Source organism: Bradysia coprophila, unplaced genomic scaffold (genome assembly GCF_014529535.1).
Source record: "Bradysia coprophila strain Holo2 unplaced genomic scaffold, BU_Bcop_v1 contig_94, whole genome shotgun sequence".
NCBI lineage: Eukaryota > Metazoa > Arthropoda > Insecta > Diptera > Sciaridae > Bradysia > Bradysia coprophila.
Window position 1 is genome coordinate 7,307,685 of NW_023504022.1, and position 18,939 is coordinate 7,326,623.

The 18,939-nt window shown below is 36.5% G+C and overlaps 1 protein-coding gene, 1 long non-coding RNA gene and 1 pseudogene across 2 annotated transcripts; 2 read left to right on the plus strand and 1 right to left on the minus strand.

The window, feature by feature from the left end:
- Positions 1–3,350: 3,350 nt before the first annotated feature.
- On the minus strand, positions 3,351–4,135 carry LOC119085187 (annotated as a pseudogene).
- Positions 4,136–8,270: 4,135 nt separating this feature from the next.
- Positions 8,271–8,685, plus strand: LOC119085189. Its single transcript, XR_005089250.1, has 3 exons — positions 8,271–8,331; positions 8,396–8,464; positions 8,529–8,685. It is a non-coding gene; the product is annotated as an uncharacterized LOC119085189 (long non-coding RNA).
- Positions 8,686–8,739: 54 nt separating this feature from the next.
- Positions 8,740–12,441, plus strand: LOC119085516. Its single transcript, XM_037195930.1, has 3 exons — positions 8,740–11,130; positions 11,199–11,389; positions 11,465–12,441. The coding sequence occupies exons 1-3, from the start codon at positions 8,888–8,890 to the stop codon at positions 12,361–12,363; spliced, it is 3,333 nt and encodes a 1,110-aa protein (XP_037051825.1). The 5' UTR covers positions 8,740–8,887; the 3' UTR covers positions 12,364–12,441.
- The last annotated feature ends 6,498 nt before the right edge of the window (positions 12,442–18,939 follow it).

The window sequence follows — 18,939 nt, forward strand, 5'->3', positions numbered from 1 at the left end:
GACAAAATTACAAGATAAATTACACTTTCGACCCCGAAGCATGAAATAGTTATTTGTTTACCAAAAAGAGGAAATAATAAATTCCAACAAGAGTGAAGTTTTGCGACTCCGAATGCCTTGACAGTTTCTTGTCGAAATTATCTTTTGATTTTTGTTTTGTATATCCAATAGAATAAGAATGATGACAATATTCGGCGGAAGCACAGGGTTTTTAGAGGGTTTTGAAAGTTTGTCTCACACATTGTGTTGTCAAATATTTGTCCAAAGTCATTAGTTTGTGCTAGGTGTATTCCATTTTCACCAAGCAGCGTAGCCATACAATTAATAGTTATTGGTTTACAGAGGGAAGAAAATAGGAGTTGGAATTTCCTTTTTCCTTACAGAGGCCAACCCAACGTTTTTTATGTGTGCGAGATGTGATTCACAGTTTTTCTTCACGGGACAAAAACATCAATTTGTTACATAGTTTTTCAAAACAAAAGCAAAGGTGACAGTTGGAGAGACAATTTCTTTTCACAACGCAGACAAGAAAATAGTCTCCCTTTCGCTGAAACTGCAAAAGCCTTTGTTGTGAACATAGAGGTAGACTACCTAGAGGAATTATGACCCGAAATTCATTGAAAAATTATATCACACACACCACTAACTACTAACACGAAAACGTCAACTTTGCTTTGCTTTTGACGTTATGAGTCCCTTTACTTTTGACATTCAAAGTCCCTTTCAACCAAGACTGTAAACTTTGTGGAGGTCACGCAGACCGCCATTTTATTAGATGCGCGGGAACACACCACGTCTGATGATTTTACATAAAAAACACAGCATCACAGCGATGACAATCATCACAGTAGGTGAATTTTTGTATGATATCCGCCATGCTATCATCAAGTGGGGTGTGGTGTGTCTGCGTGACCTCCCCAAAAATTACAGCCTTGCTTTCAACTGTCTGTACACGGAGCTGTCACACACACATTTAAATATATGATTTTTCATTTAATTTGTCAGTTTACTCTATTGAGAGGGCCCTTGTATTGGTTGGAAAAAAGTTGTAAGTTGCATTTTCTCGAGTGACCTGTGACAACACCCTCGAAATGCAATTTTCAACTTTTTCCCTCTTTGTACAAATAACTGTTTTTTCCCTTGTCAAAACAAGAGGGAAGAAATGTCAATAAAACGTCATTTTCTCTTGGCATTTCCAGTTGAGAAAATATGGTTCAACATATTTTTAAAAAAATCCTAAGGCAGTGAATAAATTCCATAATCTATTGAATTTTTCGTTCAGTTAAGAATAGTAGGTTACAGTGCATGCTGCGAAAATGATTCATTACATGGGGGAACAAATTTAAGATACAAGCAACTCACAAGTGTGTGTTTAAGCGCCAAGGTTTGAAAACTGTTATTTTGACAAGGGTAGAGTTTGCATATCCGAGCCGAAGGCGAGGTATGTAACTACCCGCGTCAAAATAACAGTTTTCAAACCGAGGCGCTTAAACACACACGCGTGAGTTGCGAGTTTCAAAATTGTTTCCCCAAGTAATGAATCATGGCAGCAGCTTGCACTGTATTCTATTTTATTGCTTGTCCAAGCGAAAATTGATTCTTACATATCAATTCCTTAACGCAGTAACAACGAATCTAGTATACCGCCGAACCCTCCGAAATTGGCTCACACGTCTACGAAGAAAAAAATCCCGAAAACAACACTAATGTTATGTTGGTATTGTTACAGCAGTAATCTCAATACACGTCACAACGGTCACAACAGTCGGCTTGTCACTGAATTGTTTTTCCGTTTCAGGATAATGCATTAATTTTGTTGTTTTCGTTATTTTGAATAAAAATTTTGCAGTGAAGTGAATAATGTCTAACATAAGCAAAGTGTTTAGTGTTCTCGAATATAAGTGAAAAATACGCAACTAAAAGTGTTTGCCATGTGTTCATTACAAACATTGAATTTATTGCTGGAGCAAAAAATGGCTGACACTTTCAGTTTTGTGATTTTCTTTTCGAAATAATTCAAATACTTTTGCGACATTCAACTCACGCCACTGGAAAATTTGTGTTCAAAAACACAAAACATCAATAATTATTTTCTTTTTTTCTGTTGGAAGGCATTAAATATTTCAGATGATGCATTCTCCGCGAAAACTCGTTTTACGTGAATGACTGTGCACCCCGCGAAAATAGAGATTCCTTGACGATAGTGTCACACAAATATCCCTCATGTAATCGACCATTTTCGCAGGGGCCAAATTGATATGTAAGAATCAATTTTCGCTTGGGGCAAGCAATAAAATATTTTACTGACCAATAGGAATCTCCAACTCGCTTTTATTGATAAGCAAAAATAAAGCTGACAATTGAGGGAAGAATATTTCTTTTTTCTCCCCTATCGATGTCGAGTGTAATAAGGAAATCGAAAGCATGTAGTAGATAAGTACTTTCCGGAGAAAATTAAGTGAAATAATGTGACGATGAATCTGCGATTTTCTCACCACAAATTTTAGTATAAAAATCGAATCTTATCACGAAAAACGTCTGCCCGTTTTTTATTTTATTTTTGTAAGATAATGATTTGACTCACGTTTCTTTTCGCTATGTCATTCAACTTTTCGATTTCTTTCTTCCTTTTCTCGATAATTACAGGCACATCAACATTAAAACAGAAAATAAAGCGTTGATATTACACAACAACGCGCACTAACAGCATGCATTTAAATTAAATTAAAGAATGAAAAAAATAAATTGGATCATTTATTATTCATCATGTTTTCAACACTTTTTGAATTTAATTTCTGTGTACTTAGGACAAATGTTTCTTTCGTTTCGTATCGTTTTTTTTCATAATTTTTGGTTATATATACAGAGCCCTGCACACGAGACAGATAATCGATTGTTTACAATGCCGCAGGATGAATGTACTTGCACTGCTTGCAGTTTAATTCTATTGCAAAATTATTTTCGCTTGCCCATCGAGCTAACAACTTTGCATGTGAAAAGACTGAAGATCCAACAGAAAATTGATAAAATTTCTCCTTTCAGATGGTTGAGAAACAGATACCACTGGATTAGATTCACTTCCACGACGGTGCCGTGAATCCAACGTGTTAATTTTAAATAAAAAAAATTTTTGGTTTGATATCACAAACAAGTCGAACTTTATTTTACCTACCCCGCAAGTCACTTAAACATTTTACTCAATATTGACTGGGTGCCACTGTTTTGCTGTTTCTGTTCGTTCATTTTCAACACATTCGCCAACAACAGAATACCCTCCCTTTTGCTTCTGTGCTGCCGATACATTTTTCTTTTCGGATGGAAAATTCTTCGATTTCTTGGACTTATTCGCCTTCGATGTTGCTAGTGGAACTTTGATGGGCTGAATGACTTTCTGTTGTGGTGCAGTTACATTTTACGATCCTGATGTTGTGGTATCTTTCAGTATCAAACCGCCGTTTTTGTCTCGTTTCCACTTCTTAGGATTCACCAATTCCTTCAAAGTTATTTTGAAATTGTACGGCCGTGGATTCTCAATGTCGTAGAATCTGTTAAAGCAAAATCCAGCCGCTAACATTTTGCGATCACAGTAGATGCCGACATGGTACACTGCGAGAATTGTATTTTTACCGGCATCGTTCAGTAATTGCGGTTCCGGTTCGGCGAATTTGTTCGCCCTACAATACTATTGCAACAATTCGATTGGTCGTTCAATGTCCCACATACTTTCGATGTCCTTCTGATTCAGTTGTGTGAAAAGAAAATCGCGAACGAATTCAAACGATTTTTCGTTTCCGGATGATTTGTTTAATGCACCGACGACAGCTTTGAACGTGTTGGCAAGAGTTGATTTGTCTGGTGGGAATTCCTGTATGACCAGAAGATACTTTGTGAATTCAACTTGAACACCAGTTACATGTCCAACTTCTGAGATGGATGTTCATTTACGGATAAAGCTTACCGCAGTTAAAATAAGATCCTTGGTGCCAATATGTCGGGAAACGTTTGCCAACACCTCGTCAGACAGTAAATAATCTCTTACAGCGCGCACTCCATTGATCCTTAAGATTCGTGACGGGATTTTCAATGCCAACAGCCTGCTGTTTCTGTTCCTCCTGTACGATGTACTGCCAAACGTTTTTTAGGAAACCAGAGCAATGATCCACTGAAATGCAGTCACCCAGCAATTGTTTATATGGAAAAGTTGAAACTTTTGACACTTTGACTCACACGTGTGTGTGTGCATGTACAATTGAATAATTGCCATGCAACACATTAGCAGCATGAAGGTTGGGGCTGTCCAAATGAACGATAACTGATTGTTTGTCAACTTATTGGCAATCAATCTGTAAATAATACAGCTCAACAATGTACATTTCCGTACTCCTTGAACCAAATTACCTAACGAAACAATGGAACGATATGAAAGAAACACGCGATTTCAATTGCAAAATAATTGATATTTGCGTCGAACATTATATTTCCGATAAACAAAGTCTTATTGTAGTTAACTAGTTACAATCAAAAATGATTGAATCTCTCTGGATTCTAAATTTCTCTTCTAACATGTACATGTACTCAGCCAGTAGCGTTTGATTCGATTTCATAATCGAAATTATTGATGCAACCCTGCACTCTTCGAATGTTTTTTTAGCAACTTTTGTAGGTGACTCGGCCATTTCATATTGATTTGTAAAGGAGGAAACATCAAATACGATCGGAGGTTTGTATCAACTTTTAATTTAATTTTTCTTTTCTTTTTCAGGTCTGGCGAACGAATTTTTGCAATAAATTCATTGAATTCAGTGAATTTATTGCAAAATTGTGAAAATATGAATCGAAGACAACGGTTTAAAAAAAAAGAAGAAATTTTTCGTTTCAATCGGCCATTTTCGACGCGTTCCAAAAAATTCTATTTGAGAATTTCTTCGATTTATATTTTCACATTTCGAATGGAAAATCAATTTTAATTCAAAAACTTTGTTCTCGTTGTCTTCAATTTTTCCTTACGGTAACTGATCACAACGAGAACAATGTTTTTGAATTAAGATTGATTTTCCCTTCCATGTGCATACCCGACATGATGAAGGTATGCGCCAACGGTGTTAGTCTAAGAGATTAACCGCCTCATTCCTTTTAGTTACCCCCCCAACTCTTTTTCATTCCCTTTTAAACTCATGGCCTAAATGTGCACCCGACCGGTCTTTAGGGCGACCACTAGCTCCCCTCCACCTGCACCGGCGGAACAATGGTCAAGGTTTTTAACCTTGGCTACCGTTACGGTGGAGGCTGCCATATCTCAAATCATTGGTTTCAGGAAACCAATTCTGAAGTTTCCACCGCCTTTAGGTGGAAGCAGAGCAGGGCAGGGAAACATGCACATTACAGTTTTCCCCATTTAGCAAATTCCATGTATGCCATGCATACATTAGGGTATTAGGGATGTAAATTGCATTCGATTTGGTGATGTAAATATGTTTCATTAGTGTGTGGTAATGGAACATATTGACATTGCTAAATCAAATGCAATTTACCTGTAGGGTATGCTAGGCAAGGTAAAAGAAGTAGGAGGTACTGCCTTCAATTTTTTTTTTCCAATTTCTAAATTCAATCTCAGTTTCAGTAGTTCATAGTGAACTGATTTCAAGTTTTAGCTTCACACTGAAACAAAAACGGAATACGAACGTGTGTAGCTTTCATTTGTAAATAATATTGAATTGAACATCGTACCTCCTACATTACCTTATAGTGATAGCGTTAGGCGTATCGCTAACAATAATAAGACAAAACCAAATCATTCCATAAATGAACAGTACACACATTTTGATCGAGTAAAATTTATTTCATTTAACGTTCCATTGACTGGATGGTTCATTTTTCACTTTATTGTTAGCGATTCAGGGAATTAGGATTGAATATGGTCAAAGAAGGTAAGCATAAATTTGATAAAATGCATTGATAAAAACAAAAACAAATCACGTCATCCAATACTTTGTCAAGTTACGAATTCTTAAAGTTTCAAGAATCGGCGTCCAAACATCTAATTCCATACAAAATGTGACAAAAATTTGTGGTGAATGTTGTAGCTAATTTCGCCATCTATATGGTTCGAGCGCGTAATCCACATTCATCCCAAATTTAACGCATTTTCTAGTGTGAAAAAGTATTCGTGACGCAATCGATTTCAGTTATAGGTCAGTCACTTATAAGTTATAAGTCACATAGCTATAAGTCATAAGTTATCAGTCGACTACTTATAAAGTAAAAGTTTATAGGTCGTAAGTTTATAAGTTAATACGTTCCAAAGTGTGATGCGTTTATAAGTGATTAGAGAGTTTGCGCACTGTGACATATCTCACTTATAACTTATAATTATAAGTCATGTTTACATGTGTTGTATATGGGAACATGACTTATAATTATAAGTTATAAGTGAGATATGTCACAGTGCGCAAACCTTCTATTAGTGAGACAAAAATCAAAATATAAATTTCGAATACATCTCTAAATTTTTAATTTTTGCGTGCTAATAGGTGAAATGAAATATCAAACTGTCATTCATAGAATCATAACCTCAACACTAGTAACAATGCAATTGTCAAAATAACAAAGAAAAATAAGTTGTGGTTATGGTTCTATGGATAGACATGTCATTTTGTTCGGCTTAACCGTTGCTTGGAGGAAGAAACCAATTGAAAACGTAACAGATTTTGGTAGGTAACTTTGCCAATGTACAATCATGTTAGTGTTCTTCTGCCAAACAAACTACTTTCATTAAGGTGGTAAAAGAATCAAGTAATCTATGGAATTTACATGTAAACTACAGCGTAGTCAGTCAAAATGTAAAACTGTGTTTGTAAAATACAAAGAAATAATGTGTGTATTTGACACAGAGAATTGAGGGTTTGTTTGCTAGAGAGAGTATTGGTTGGAGTTGTATACCTTAAAGCTGTATACTTGGGATGTCACGTGGTATACTCAGTTTGTATGTCAGGTCCAGAATTTATTTTGACAACATGGCGTCAATCACATGTCTTCTGCGACAATTTTTTTTATTAACACTAACATTGGTCAAGTTACCTACCAAAATCTGTTACGTTTTCAATTAGCGCAAAAATTAAAATGATGTATTTGAACTTTAAATTTTGTCTTACTAATCACTTATAAATGCATCACACTTTGGGACATATAACTTATAAACTTACGACTTGTAAACTTTTGACCTATAAACTTATGAACTTATAACTTTTACTTTATAAGTAGTCGACTTATGACTTATAACAATGTGACTTATAACTTATAAGTGACTGACTTATAACTTATAAATTCGGATTATTACAGTTAAAATCAAAAAAATATGAAATTCCGTATAATGTCCCAGCATTTGAGTAGTGCATTAGCATGTAACAATAGTATGTTGTGTTCTACTGTTGACCAAAGTCTTTTGACGACCGAAAATTGGTTCGTGGACGTATAACACATCATGTTTTGTGTCAACCGAGAATTGAAGTAGGCAAATGCACAAAAATCTTAATTTTCATTATAAACAATCACTTATTGTGCACTTTTCAATCTAGTTATCGACGTGGAAATCCGTCGTATTTCAATTCTCGGTGGCACAATAGTTATTTACCAAACTAGTGATGACTGGTTTCGTAAAAAAAAAAACAATTATTACATGTTAAGGCAGTTGAAAGTCTCGACTAAGTGTGAAAAAGTGTTTGTGAAGTGATCATATTCAGTTTCTTACAGTCTTCAACTTTTACAAAGTATCTAAAACATTGTGCCATAGATTTTCTATTGGCTTTAAATTAACAATAATTGTCAATTTTTCGGCAAAAGTGAATTAAGTCATTGATCTAATTGATACTTTGTAAAAGTTTGGAAAGTTTGAAACTGAATATTGAATATAACATCAATATAATGAAAAAACTAATAAAAAAGCAAAAAAAAAAAGAAATTATCGGCAAAATACTGTAGCCGTATAAAAAAAGGCATAAAAAACAGCCAGCCAAAAATATTAGGCAAAAAACTTTAGCCGAAAAAAAAGGCATAAAAAACAGCCAGCCAAAAATATTAGGCAAAAAACTGTAGCCGTATAAAAAAAGGCATAAAAAACAGCCAGCCAAAAATATTAGGCAAAAAACTATAGCCTAAACAATAAACCTCAAATTCATCGCTTAATTTAATAATTGTGTCTATGTTTACAGAAATAAATTAACATGAAAAACACAAAGGAATTAAGTTCGGACTCGGACACAGACATTGAAAAACGGCAAAGAAAATGGCAACATCAACGCCAGCAAAAAGGCAATAAAAAACCGAAGAAACGAGGTAAGAAAATCTGTTCACAATGTGCAATTGAAATTGCTAAAAATTCGTAACTTTTTCTTATCAGGTCAAAGCAACGGTAACGGTAACGGCAAAGATTCAGACGATGATTTCGTGTCAACGAAAAAAGTTTACAGTAATTGGAAATAATCTTGATAATGCAAATCCGAAAACTAACAAAAAACCATTTAACATTTTAGATTCGCCGCCAAAGCTTCCGAATGTGGCTGCAGTAGGCCGACGAAAGAACGTCATTCCGAAGAAACCACCCGTCAGTAGCAACGTTAACGTTAACGTTCTAGATTCGCCGCCGAAGCTTCCGAATGTGGCTGCAGCTCCGAAGAAACCACCCGTCAGTAGTGCTGCCATAAATGCCGCTCTCCTAAATACAACGACAAAAGATCGCTCCTCATCGCCAAGTAATGCTACAGCTGCATCTAATCCAGCCATCAATATTACCTCTCACCGAAATACCACGTCCAGCATCATTGGTAGCGGTCGAACAGGTAGTACGCAAGAAGTGGCACATCCATTACCCATTCGACAGTCGCCTCCCCCTATGGAATACGGATCCGAATGGGACACGGATGGAGAAGCAACTATTGCGCAACTAAAACAGATGCAACGGAAACGACCGAGCAAAAAGGCTCACTCCACTTCAACGAAACCTGAAGTGAAGCAGACGCCAGTTCAGTCCAACCGTAAACGTGCTGCATCCACTGATGAGGCTAGTGATGCTGTTGAAGCAACTACGAAACGGTCAACGTCAACGAAACGGTCAAAGGCATCGAAACGGTCAAAGGCAACGAAAACGCAGCAAGACAGTGCAGATGAGGCTGGTGATGCTGATGAAGAAACTACGAAACGGTCAACGTCAACGAAACGGTCAAAGGCATCGAAGCGGTCAAAGGTAACGAAAACGCAGCAAGACAGTGCTGATGAGGCTGGTGATGCTGATGAAGCAACTACGAAACGGTCAACGTCAACGAAACGGTCAAAGGCATCGAAAGCTCAGCAAAGAAAAGACGACGATGAAAATGGCAACCGGGCCGTGATACAAACGCAACTCGAAGAAATCATTTTTCTCGGAAACGTTTTCGATAAATCGATACGCCGATTTACGTGTCCATTTGCCACTTGTAACGTCAATTATTCAGCGTTCCTCAATCTAAAGAATCACGTCAAGAAGACTCACGAAGAAACTTTGCAAAAACCCATCGAGACGGACACGAACAATTGGCGACGAATACAGAATGCAAACAACAGATTCGACATCGCTACGGTCAAGCAAAAACTGCGTCCTTTAATTATCGACGGTGAAACGATAATTAAGAAGCAAAGAGTACTGGAACCACTAGCGACGGAAAAGACGGAAGTTGCGACGAAAGTGTTCGATATAATGAACAAACAGGCTGTAGAATTGTCCAAACTGGCAATTTTGTTTTCCAGCCTCGTTTACTTCGACGTCTACAACACAATCAGCGACCCAGAAAACGGCAACGAAATCGATCGTATATTCGAAGAAGAGTTCAATTGGAAAGAAATGATTTTGGAATTTAAGCAATTTCAAAGAAATACTGCTAAAGCAAAGAAATCTCGACCGGATAAACACAATACGTTCTTCGATCTCTGCAGAAAGTACGATGTGGAAACGTATTTCACGGAAACGTCCCAAAATGCGTGGAACTCGATTGTGGATACATTTGCGACCAATTTCAAAACGAATATAACCACTCATTTATATTCACGAATAAGGAAATGGTTAGCTTTCAAGCTACGAGATGGGAAAAAGAAGAAGGACGTATGTGGCAAAGAGAATCGAAAGGATATCAACAACAAAATCTACCACACCATCAAATTCCTATTCGATTCGGAAAAATGCACTCAAGCAGAGGAAGTGCAGCACGAGCTAATATGCGAATTGCAGAAAATTTGCCAATTTCCCAATTTCAATCATGGCGGCAGATCGTATTTTGAACGACTTCGATACGATTTTAAAGCGGATGGTGATGACGACTTAGGAAAACCGAAACGGAAACGGAAATGTGCAGCTCCAAAGAAAACCACAAAGAAATCGAAGAAAAAGAAAAAGAAGACACAAAACAATGGCCCACGTCTTAACTGGTTTCAAATGGTTCCAGCAATGGTAAGGTTGCAACGTCGTATATACGAGATCAATTTGTCACGAAAACAAACTTTGATTCATGCCGGCATAATAAAGGAAAAAAAGAAACGGAAACGCAAACGGAAACGCAAACGAAAAAGAAAAAACGAGTCGAAACCAGAACCATCTTCTACTGAAAACAAACGTCAGGCTGGTGGGACGAAAAAGAAACGTGAAATCGATCCAGAGGCAACACATTATGCAAAGCTACCTAATTTCATAGTCGTGCCACAAAACAGCTTCCACACTATGCACTTTCCAATTGACACGAAAGCATTGTTCGACATCCTGAAAAACCTTCCACAATTCAAGGCTATCCTGAATCAGGCCGAATTTTTGGAACTCCAAATCGACGACGATCCAAATAGAAAAACCACGAATCCGTTCTGGTATTTCCTGTTCAACATTCAGAAAATGGAAACGGCAACGAAGAAATTTGGAGGAAGGATTACGACCAACGGCAGCGACGTGTCAATCCAATATTGCAAGCTACGGAAAGAAAAAGAACTCACCAAAGCTGAAATTCTCGAAATGGCAAGCAATAGGAAACGGAAACACGATGTGATTGATTCAGATTCAGAGTCTGAATCGGAAGACGATGATGATGATGATGATGATGATAACGCAAAGACCATAAAGTAAGTTTACCACATTTAGTCTATGAAATCGCCGAAATACTCACAAAATGATTTTCTGTTTCAACCAGAACCGATCCAGCAATTGTCTCCGCTTTGACGAACATCACCAATATGGAAGATTTGAGTGTTTCTGGTGTCGACTTAGGCGTCCGCAATGTTGCCGCGACAGTAATACGGAAATGGAGCAAATCATCCGACGGCTACGAAGTTCATGAGTCCAATGTGTTGCACAAATCGAAAGATTACCACTATAAAGCAGGTAAGCATCTTCAGACCTTCTCCTGATTTTTTGATTATCTTCAATTGGTTTTAACATTATGAAATTTGACTACAGGATTCGCTAGACGTCAACGAAAAGGCAAGAAACTGCATGGAGAATTCGATGAACGTTACCAGAAGGATAGACAAAGCCAACCCATAGAGCCATCGCAACGATCACCTGATTATATCAAATTTCTGGATTCCAGACTGAAATGGTTCAACGAGGGCACAGCCACATATATGCAACGAGTGGTAACAAACGTAAAGTTCGATAAGTTTCGTTCGACGCAAAAGCAAATGATGGCAATGGCAAAGGAGATTGTTGGCGACATAAACGTTCACGACAAAGCAACGACACAACCGAGCAAAATACGTGTAGTCTTCGTGGGCAACTGTTCAACACCGGCAAATTCAACAATCAAAGGTCATAGGCGGTCACCCGGAAATGCACCAATCGTCCGTTATTTGAAGCAGATCCCGCAAACGTATGTTGACGCCACCATCGATGAATATTGTACAACGAAGAAGTGTAGTCGATGCTACCAAACGCTCGACGATGTAGAGTTTTCTAAAGAACGGCTTAAATTATGCCATAATTGTAAGCTGGCTGAGAATTCCACGTCAACGAATCTAGTATCGACATACCAACGGAAAAAAGTTATCGCAGAAGCAATGATTCCGATCACAGAAGATTATCCCAAACCGACACAGTTCGAGAGGGCGCAACGAGTTGCAATGGAACGAACAAAACGATGGTCGTTTGGCGATAAGATGAGAATGGCTGCGCGTATTAAACTAAAATCAACCACCTACACAGTTAATACAACGGCAACGCTAAAGCATTTGTATTGGAACCGAGACGGCAACGCAGCACGCAATATAATGCAGTTGGGTCTGTGCCAATACAACGATTGTCTCCCCATTGAATTCAACAAAGACGAGGCATTCCAGCGACCGAAAAAGAAAGATTAACTCAATAAAGAACACCGCGTTCTTCTTGTTCTACGGAACGGAAATGGCCGTAAACGAGGTCGAGAAAAATAATATACATTAGGGGTCTTTCATATGGAAAACCCTGTATATACAGAGCCCAAAAAATTAAAGAATTTAACTCACTTTATTGCATGATAAGTCATTAATTCGACTGTAGGCAACAAAATATGTATCCATTACATTTACATTGTTACACGTTTCCATATAATATACAAGTAGAAAAATTAACTTGAGCTTTATACGCTTTGCAAAAGACATAAAAAATTATTCCATGCACTTTGTTTTCACATGTTTACCTCTATATAACGTTGAACAGAACCAGTTGAAGATTAAAATATAAAAGAAAGAAATAATTGTGTGTCAATGAACAAGTATTGCATATTCATACTTCACTTATATATATATATATATATATCCACTCAGCATCAGGTTCACCTTTAGGGCATTTTGTTTCTTACAAACCTCTCATGCTTTTTTATATGAACAGCATCAGAATTATATCCATTTATTAAGACCATCATCATTCTGTGATACAAAAATCGTCTTGCTCGGTGTCGCTTATTTTTTTCTTCTTCTTCTTCTCTCTCGGTTTATGCATAACCGTTCCATAGGTGAACGAATATCACATATTATTATTATTTTTGTTGTTATATTAAATCATTTCGTAATTATACGGCCGTTGTTAATATTGTTTGCTTCACATATTGTTAATGTGGATATTAAGATCGAGAGCGTCCACATTAAATTGTGCAATGTTTTTCTTTGGTGTTTTGGGTACTGTTTGGGTTCTATATTGAAATGTACTTTAAAAATTGGAATACGCATATTCTGTGGTAGGGAAAAAAGAAGGCTATCGAAAGAATCGTGATGATAGTATTTTCGGATTTACAGTAAATATGTGTTACGTAAAACGAATGTTTATATCGAAATTAAACGGATTAACGCGATTCTTCATTTTTAAAACGTGTGTAACGGTCCGATCGTAATGAAAGTACGAGTTATGTTCTGGGAAGAGTCACTTCACTTTTCTTTACTTGCGACACTTATTAACAACTGGCCTCTAAATCAAAATTTAACTTTCGTAATGAGCGCAGACTTTAGTTGAGAGTCACAACTGAAAACTGAATGGAGAGCGATGGATTATCGGGAATTAAGAATATTTCGAATATCTTTAACTGTTTAGACAGAAAGCTTTTCAGCAAACTGTGAACGATTAAATGGAACGTGATGTTTAATGAAAAAGTGAGGCAAATTTCTCTATTTTGTTTTTCGAATTTGAGTTATGTTTGATCAACTAATTTGTTCTAATTACTGTATATTAAACAGAACAACGCGACAACTAGAAGCAAAAGGATGGTAATATTCGAAGGTTGTTTCGTTTGAGCGTACCAAAGTTTTCCAATTTTCGCAAGTTTTTCCAATTTTCCCAAATTTTTCAAATTTTTCTAATTTTCCCAAATTTTTCCAATTTTTCCAAATTTTTCCAATTTCTTTAGTTTTCCCAAATTTTCACAATATTCCAAATTTTGACAAGTTTTTCCTAATGACTATGATTTAATGCAGTTACTGTTGCATTTTCCGATAGTGGTCAAAATTAAGTCAACTAACAGTAAAGTGCTCAATAGGAAAAATACAATTGTTAAAAGTTTCCTATGTGCAGAATGAACACCAGCTGAATATCATGGATCTACTGGATCTACTAACACATACTTATTGTATGATAAACAATCAAAACACAAGACGTTAACGTAGAAATGCACTGTGTGTAGGTTGTCTTTGAATAGTATACAATACAAAGTGTTTTTGTTTGTACACCAGCTGGTTATATTCAGCTGGTGCTCATTCTGCACACAGGAAACTTTTAGCAATTGTAATTGTTTTATGAAGAACTCGAACTTGAACACTAGAGTTAGAATCAATCGAGTAATGTTTTGAATTCTTAAATTTTACTGTCTGAGCTGTTCTGCTCGTGAGCAATAAATCCTATTCATTTTTTCTGAAAATAGGCAAATTGAAACTTTCTATTGTCATTTTAAAAACTGAACTGAATGACACCCTTTTGGAAACGGCTTTTGATCTTACATCGACAACAGTGACTATATGAGGGTTAGTATTGTCTTATACGATAGCAAAATAAATGTTAAAATCATTAAGGTAACAGATTTTGTTCAAATACATCAACAAAACTTTAAACATGAGAACTTCTCCTGGAGAAGTAACAATTTTAGTTATTAAAAGCCTACCGTTTCTTGAAGACTAAGATCACATAGAGGACATGTATTACAGGTGAAAGTTAGTGGAAGTTATTCAACATATTTTCAAACAAACAAAAAATCAATTGAAGAAAAATCTCTGAAGATGGATTATCGTTACATGGACACGTTACGGGACTTCATTGTTCATTAGTATTAGTGAAGGTACGTACAAGAAAATTAAGGCCTATGTTTCTTTAAACTGTACATACCACGGGGGTCGCATTTGAATAAAGAAAAAATCATTACCACTACAATCATAGGTACCAAACCTGTGTGTTGCACCATGACTGACGTTAGTAGCGTTTCACAGTGTTGACATATCAGTTGAAATGAAAAGACAAAAAAAAATATGCGAAAATACTTGCTTTACGATAAAATTTTAAGAAAATGTTGGCTTTCTTTACAAATACGTGGATGGTGATGAAAAACTGTATAGTACCTGCCGGTAAGACATCAACCTCGAAATGAGTTCATAAAAAATCTACTTCTCTCAGTTTCGTTTTACTGAATATAACCTCAATCTCTGTTAATATTTTTTAACTGATTACATTCGTCAATAGATTTCGGAATCTTTTTTATTAAGTTCAATCGGTCCAATGTTTGTTGTTATCTTGGTGTCTTTGATAATTTATTCAGTGTCTTAAGTTCTAAAGACAATTCAACCCAACTATCACGCTTGAAAGTCTCAACCAAAATTAATTGCAATGATACTATCCTCACATTCTGCTGATCACCGATCAATTAGAAATTCACATATTTGCTTGGATAAAAAAACAAATTCCCAATTGTAAGTTGGTTTTGGTTGATAGAGTTTAGTCGAATTCAAGTGATCTATGAAACATATTTTTCATACCTAGGACCCAAAAAGTGCGACTTCGTCGCACGTTTTCTCCGTCCAATACGAAGAATACTATTCGTACTACGGACTAAAAGTCTTTTTTAGCGTATTCGATTCCAGACCTGGACACGCTAAAAGAGACTTCTAGTCCTAGGTACGAAATGTACTATAATTGGCGTATTGCTATCATCAAATCGAAGCAGCAGAAAGGAAAAAAGTTGTAGTTAATTTAATGAAAAAGCTTTTAAAGGTGGAAACGATTTCCATGAGATCTAGTTAGTTAAGAACGTAACTACATCTTCGAAGCGTTTCTAAAACCCAAGTTAGGTGAACTTATGATGAATTTTCAACCTTTTTCTTTGTTTTCAGATGGTCTAGATCTTTGATGGCTTGCACGGTTTGCATTAAAACGGCATAAAATTTACATTGCGATACAAGTTTATTTGCTATCCATCTATAGTTTACAATGTTCAGTTCATGTTGTAATTTCAGTATTTATTCGGTCACCGGTTCTCACCGGCTTTATTTTACATATTACATTCGTTTACAAAAGTTTGTTATTTTTCGTTTTTTGGTTTTACAAGTAAAAAATTGATTTTACAAATAGTTATCTTTCAAATACATCGAAATATTTTCCGATCTTTTTCTTTTTACAATTAAAATTATAAGCCAACTGTTCAATAGAATTAAAATTTTCCGAATAAATTTTGTTTTTACCGCTCAAAATATCATTTACTCTCTTACAAAAGGACAATATTCCAAAAATCGTGCAGAACTCTTTAAACTTTCCTTCCACATAAAACGAATCGTCCGGACAACCCATCTTCTCCAATTGAACATTTTCTATGCTTTTTACAACCTTTGCTTTTAAACTCTTTTCCGCACAAATAAACTCGAGACATTCATCAATGTTGCAAAAGATTTTCTTAAAATTTTTGTTGAATGCATCTGAAGGAAACTTAAAATCGTCTTCGTTATTAAAATTGGAAGAAGACACTAGTGTTGCTTGGCACTCATCACACTTCGAAATATTTAATAGTTTTTCGAAAACTGATTTTGATAAGTTAGATATAGCTGATTCATGAACATCGCTCAGCTCTTTTTCTGAAAATTCGGGCTCGAATATAATTGGGTCATAGCTTCGGTATTCAAATTGATCAACAATGTTAATATCAACTGTGTCAGGATCAACAGTACAAACGTTGGAGTTATCACAGACGGTGACATGATTGGTACTGTTGAAATCCTCATTTTCGATGTCTGGCTTTTGACTTCCATTACCAGTTTTTTTCATGAGAAGGTGGTGAATGTCAGTCAATAATGGTGTCGATGAATCGGGTTCACAATTCGATTTAATTGAATGAGAAACTGAATTGGTCATGAAAACAGTCACAAAAGCAGATCGAAAATGAGTTGCTATGAGTGAGTTCGAATTGTGAACACATGAACGAACATTGCCAAAAAAGTTCTCGAGACCATCCTGATTCATGTTCCTGAAGTAATAGTTATGGTTTGCAAAGCGAAGTAATGGAATATGTTGAGTTAACGAACTAATATCAATAATTCAATATCTCAAATCAGTTTTGATCAACAAATTTACTTGTTTGCGTGAATCTTATTAGAATTTTTCGCTATATAAATCGATTTGAGCAATAAATTATTGATATTTTTCGTTTTACATACGTGAACGATGAAACATTAAATAACAGGACTTCACAGGACAACACTGAAAAAATGTGATAAAACGAATATGATGACCTTACTGGACGTGTCACATAAAGACATAAATTCATGTTAAATTGTTACACTCAACTCTAACTATACCATTGGACATGTATCCACAAAATGACAAAAACGTACAAACAGAACTTGAAATACCTTAGAGCAATATTCGTCATACTCATATTCAGGCATTGCTTGGATATTTCCATGTACCCCAAGATTGTGCTCCGTAACTTTTGTATAATCGAAGTTCGATTACATGGAGTTCCTGTCTCCTTACTGAGCCATTGCATGCTCGACAACATTTCCAACGCATAGATCCAAAATACGAAATGAACTGAATTTTCAGTTACTGGCCCTTTCAGCTCGTTGTCTCCAGACAAACATGACGTGTTGATACTGTCGAAAGCATCATTAAAAAACAGTAAAATGTTTGCCGTGTCGGTTGAATGTGTCCGCATCTTTGCTGCACTCGAATGCTTTATCATCGAGTCGCCGAACGTTTGGCTGAACACTTGAGTAGCAACGCTAACTTTCATTTTCAACTTCTGTGGATGGATGTGCTCAGCAGTGATATTCTCTAGTATGCCAGATCCCTCACACCAAATGTAGAATTTTTCGATGTCATCCCATTTTGCTAATCGATCTCTCGTTTTCTTGACATTTAAGTTAATGCACTTTCCATCGACGTTCCAACGTTCCGCAATGTTGTGTTTCAAATGCTTTGTCATCAAGTTATTTCGTATGCCTTTGATGATGTGTGGTGGATCGTAACAGTGAATGATGTCGTTGTTGCCAATTCTGTACGACAATAGACCGGTTAATGGCTTCGAGTCTCTTAAATTCGGATTGATAAGGTGGCGAATAGCTTTGGCGTTGGTGCCGACTTGATCACAGACTGACATTATCACGTTGAGGCCTGACAAGTGGAATAGAAGCGGGTAAGCAACAACAAGTCTTGCAGATCGACCTTTTGTGAAAGAAAATTTAATTACCTGTGTCCAATACAGCCTTAGTCATCAACGTTATCATTTCCGCTAACTCGAAAGACTTAAGTCCATCCGTGTAGAAAAATCCGATGGCTTGCTTGTACGGAATTTCGATGCCACGAATCATAAATGTCAGCGCATGAGAAGCGAACACAGGTTTCCGTATCATCGCCAAATCGACGAAACCATCAATCTCGTCACGGGTCATGTTGAAGTGCAGATGCGATTTTAAACTGACTTCATCCCATGAAAGGGAACAGTATCGTCCATTTGTTGACAAGGTTTTTGTCTTTTCTTTGATTAGTTCGAAAATTCGCTGATTAACACCAGTTCCAAACATCAACTGTGCACTGTGCCGACCCAAGGTTCGTTTACTGGGTAGCGTGAACACTTTGCGCATAAACCTATAATTTTTCGGACTATGTTTATACAATATCAAGGCCAAACTTTTTTCCTCTGGCGTATATCTTCTGCCTGCAAGCTTTCTACCCGCATTACGTAGTTGCATGTTGAAGAACGCGAGTTGCTCTCCATTGAATATGGTGCGTAAATAATTGAAAACGTTGTCTTTGTTCAGCTTTAGTTTTTTGATTTGACCACGAGCCTTCTTGAGTCTCTCATTACTCATGTCCAGTTTTTGTTCAGCGACTCGCGACTGTTGTTTGCATTTCCGTAGCTCTTCTTCCAACACAAAGATTCGTCTCTGCAATTAAGATAGATTTTTGTGATACTTTGTATTTGAAATGTTATT

Excerpts from the sequence above, each read along its gene's own strand:
- LOC119085516 (XM_037195930.1), top strand. The coding sequence starts at position 8,888 with ATGGAATACGGATCCGAATGGGACACGGATGGAGAAGCAACTATTGCG. Across the intron at positions 11,131-11,198 it reads GATAACGCAAAGACCATAAA|AACCGATCCAGCAATTGTCT; the intron begins GTAAGTTTACCA and ends TGTTTCAACCAG. Across the intron at positions 11,390-11,464 it reads AGATTACCACTATAAAGCAG|GATTCGCTAGACGTCAACGA; the intron begins GTAAGCATCTTC and ends ATTTGACTACAG.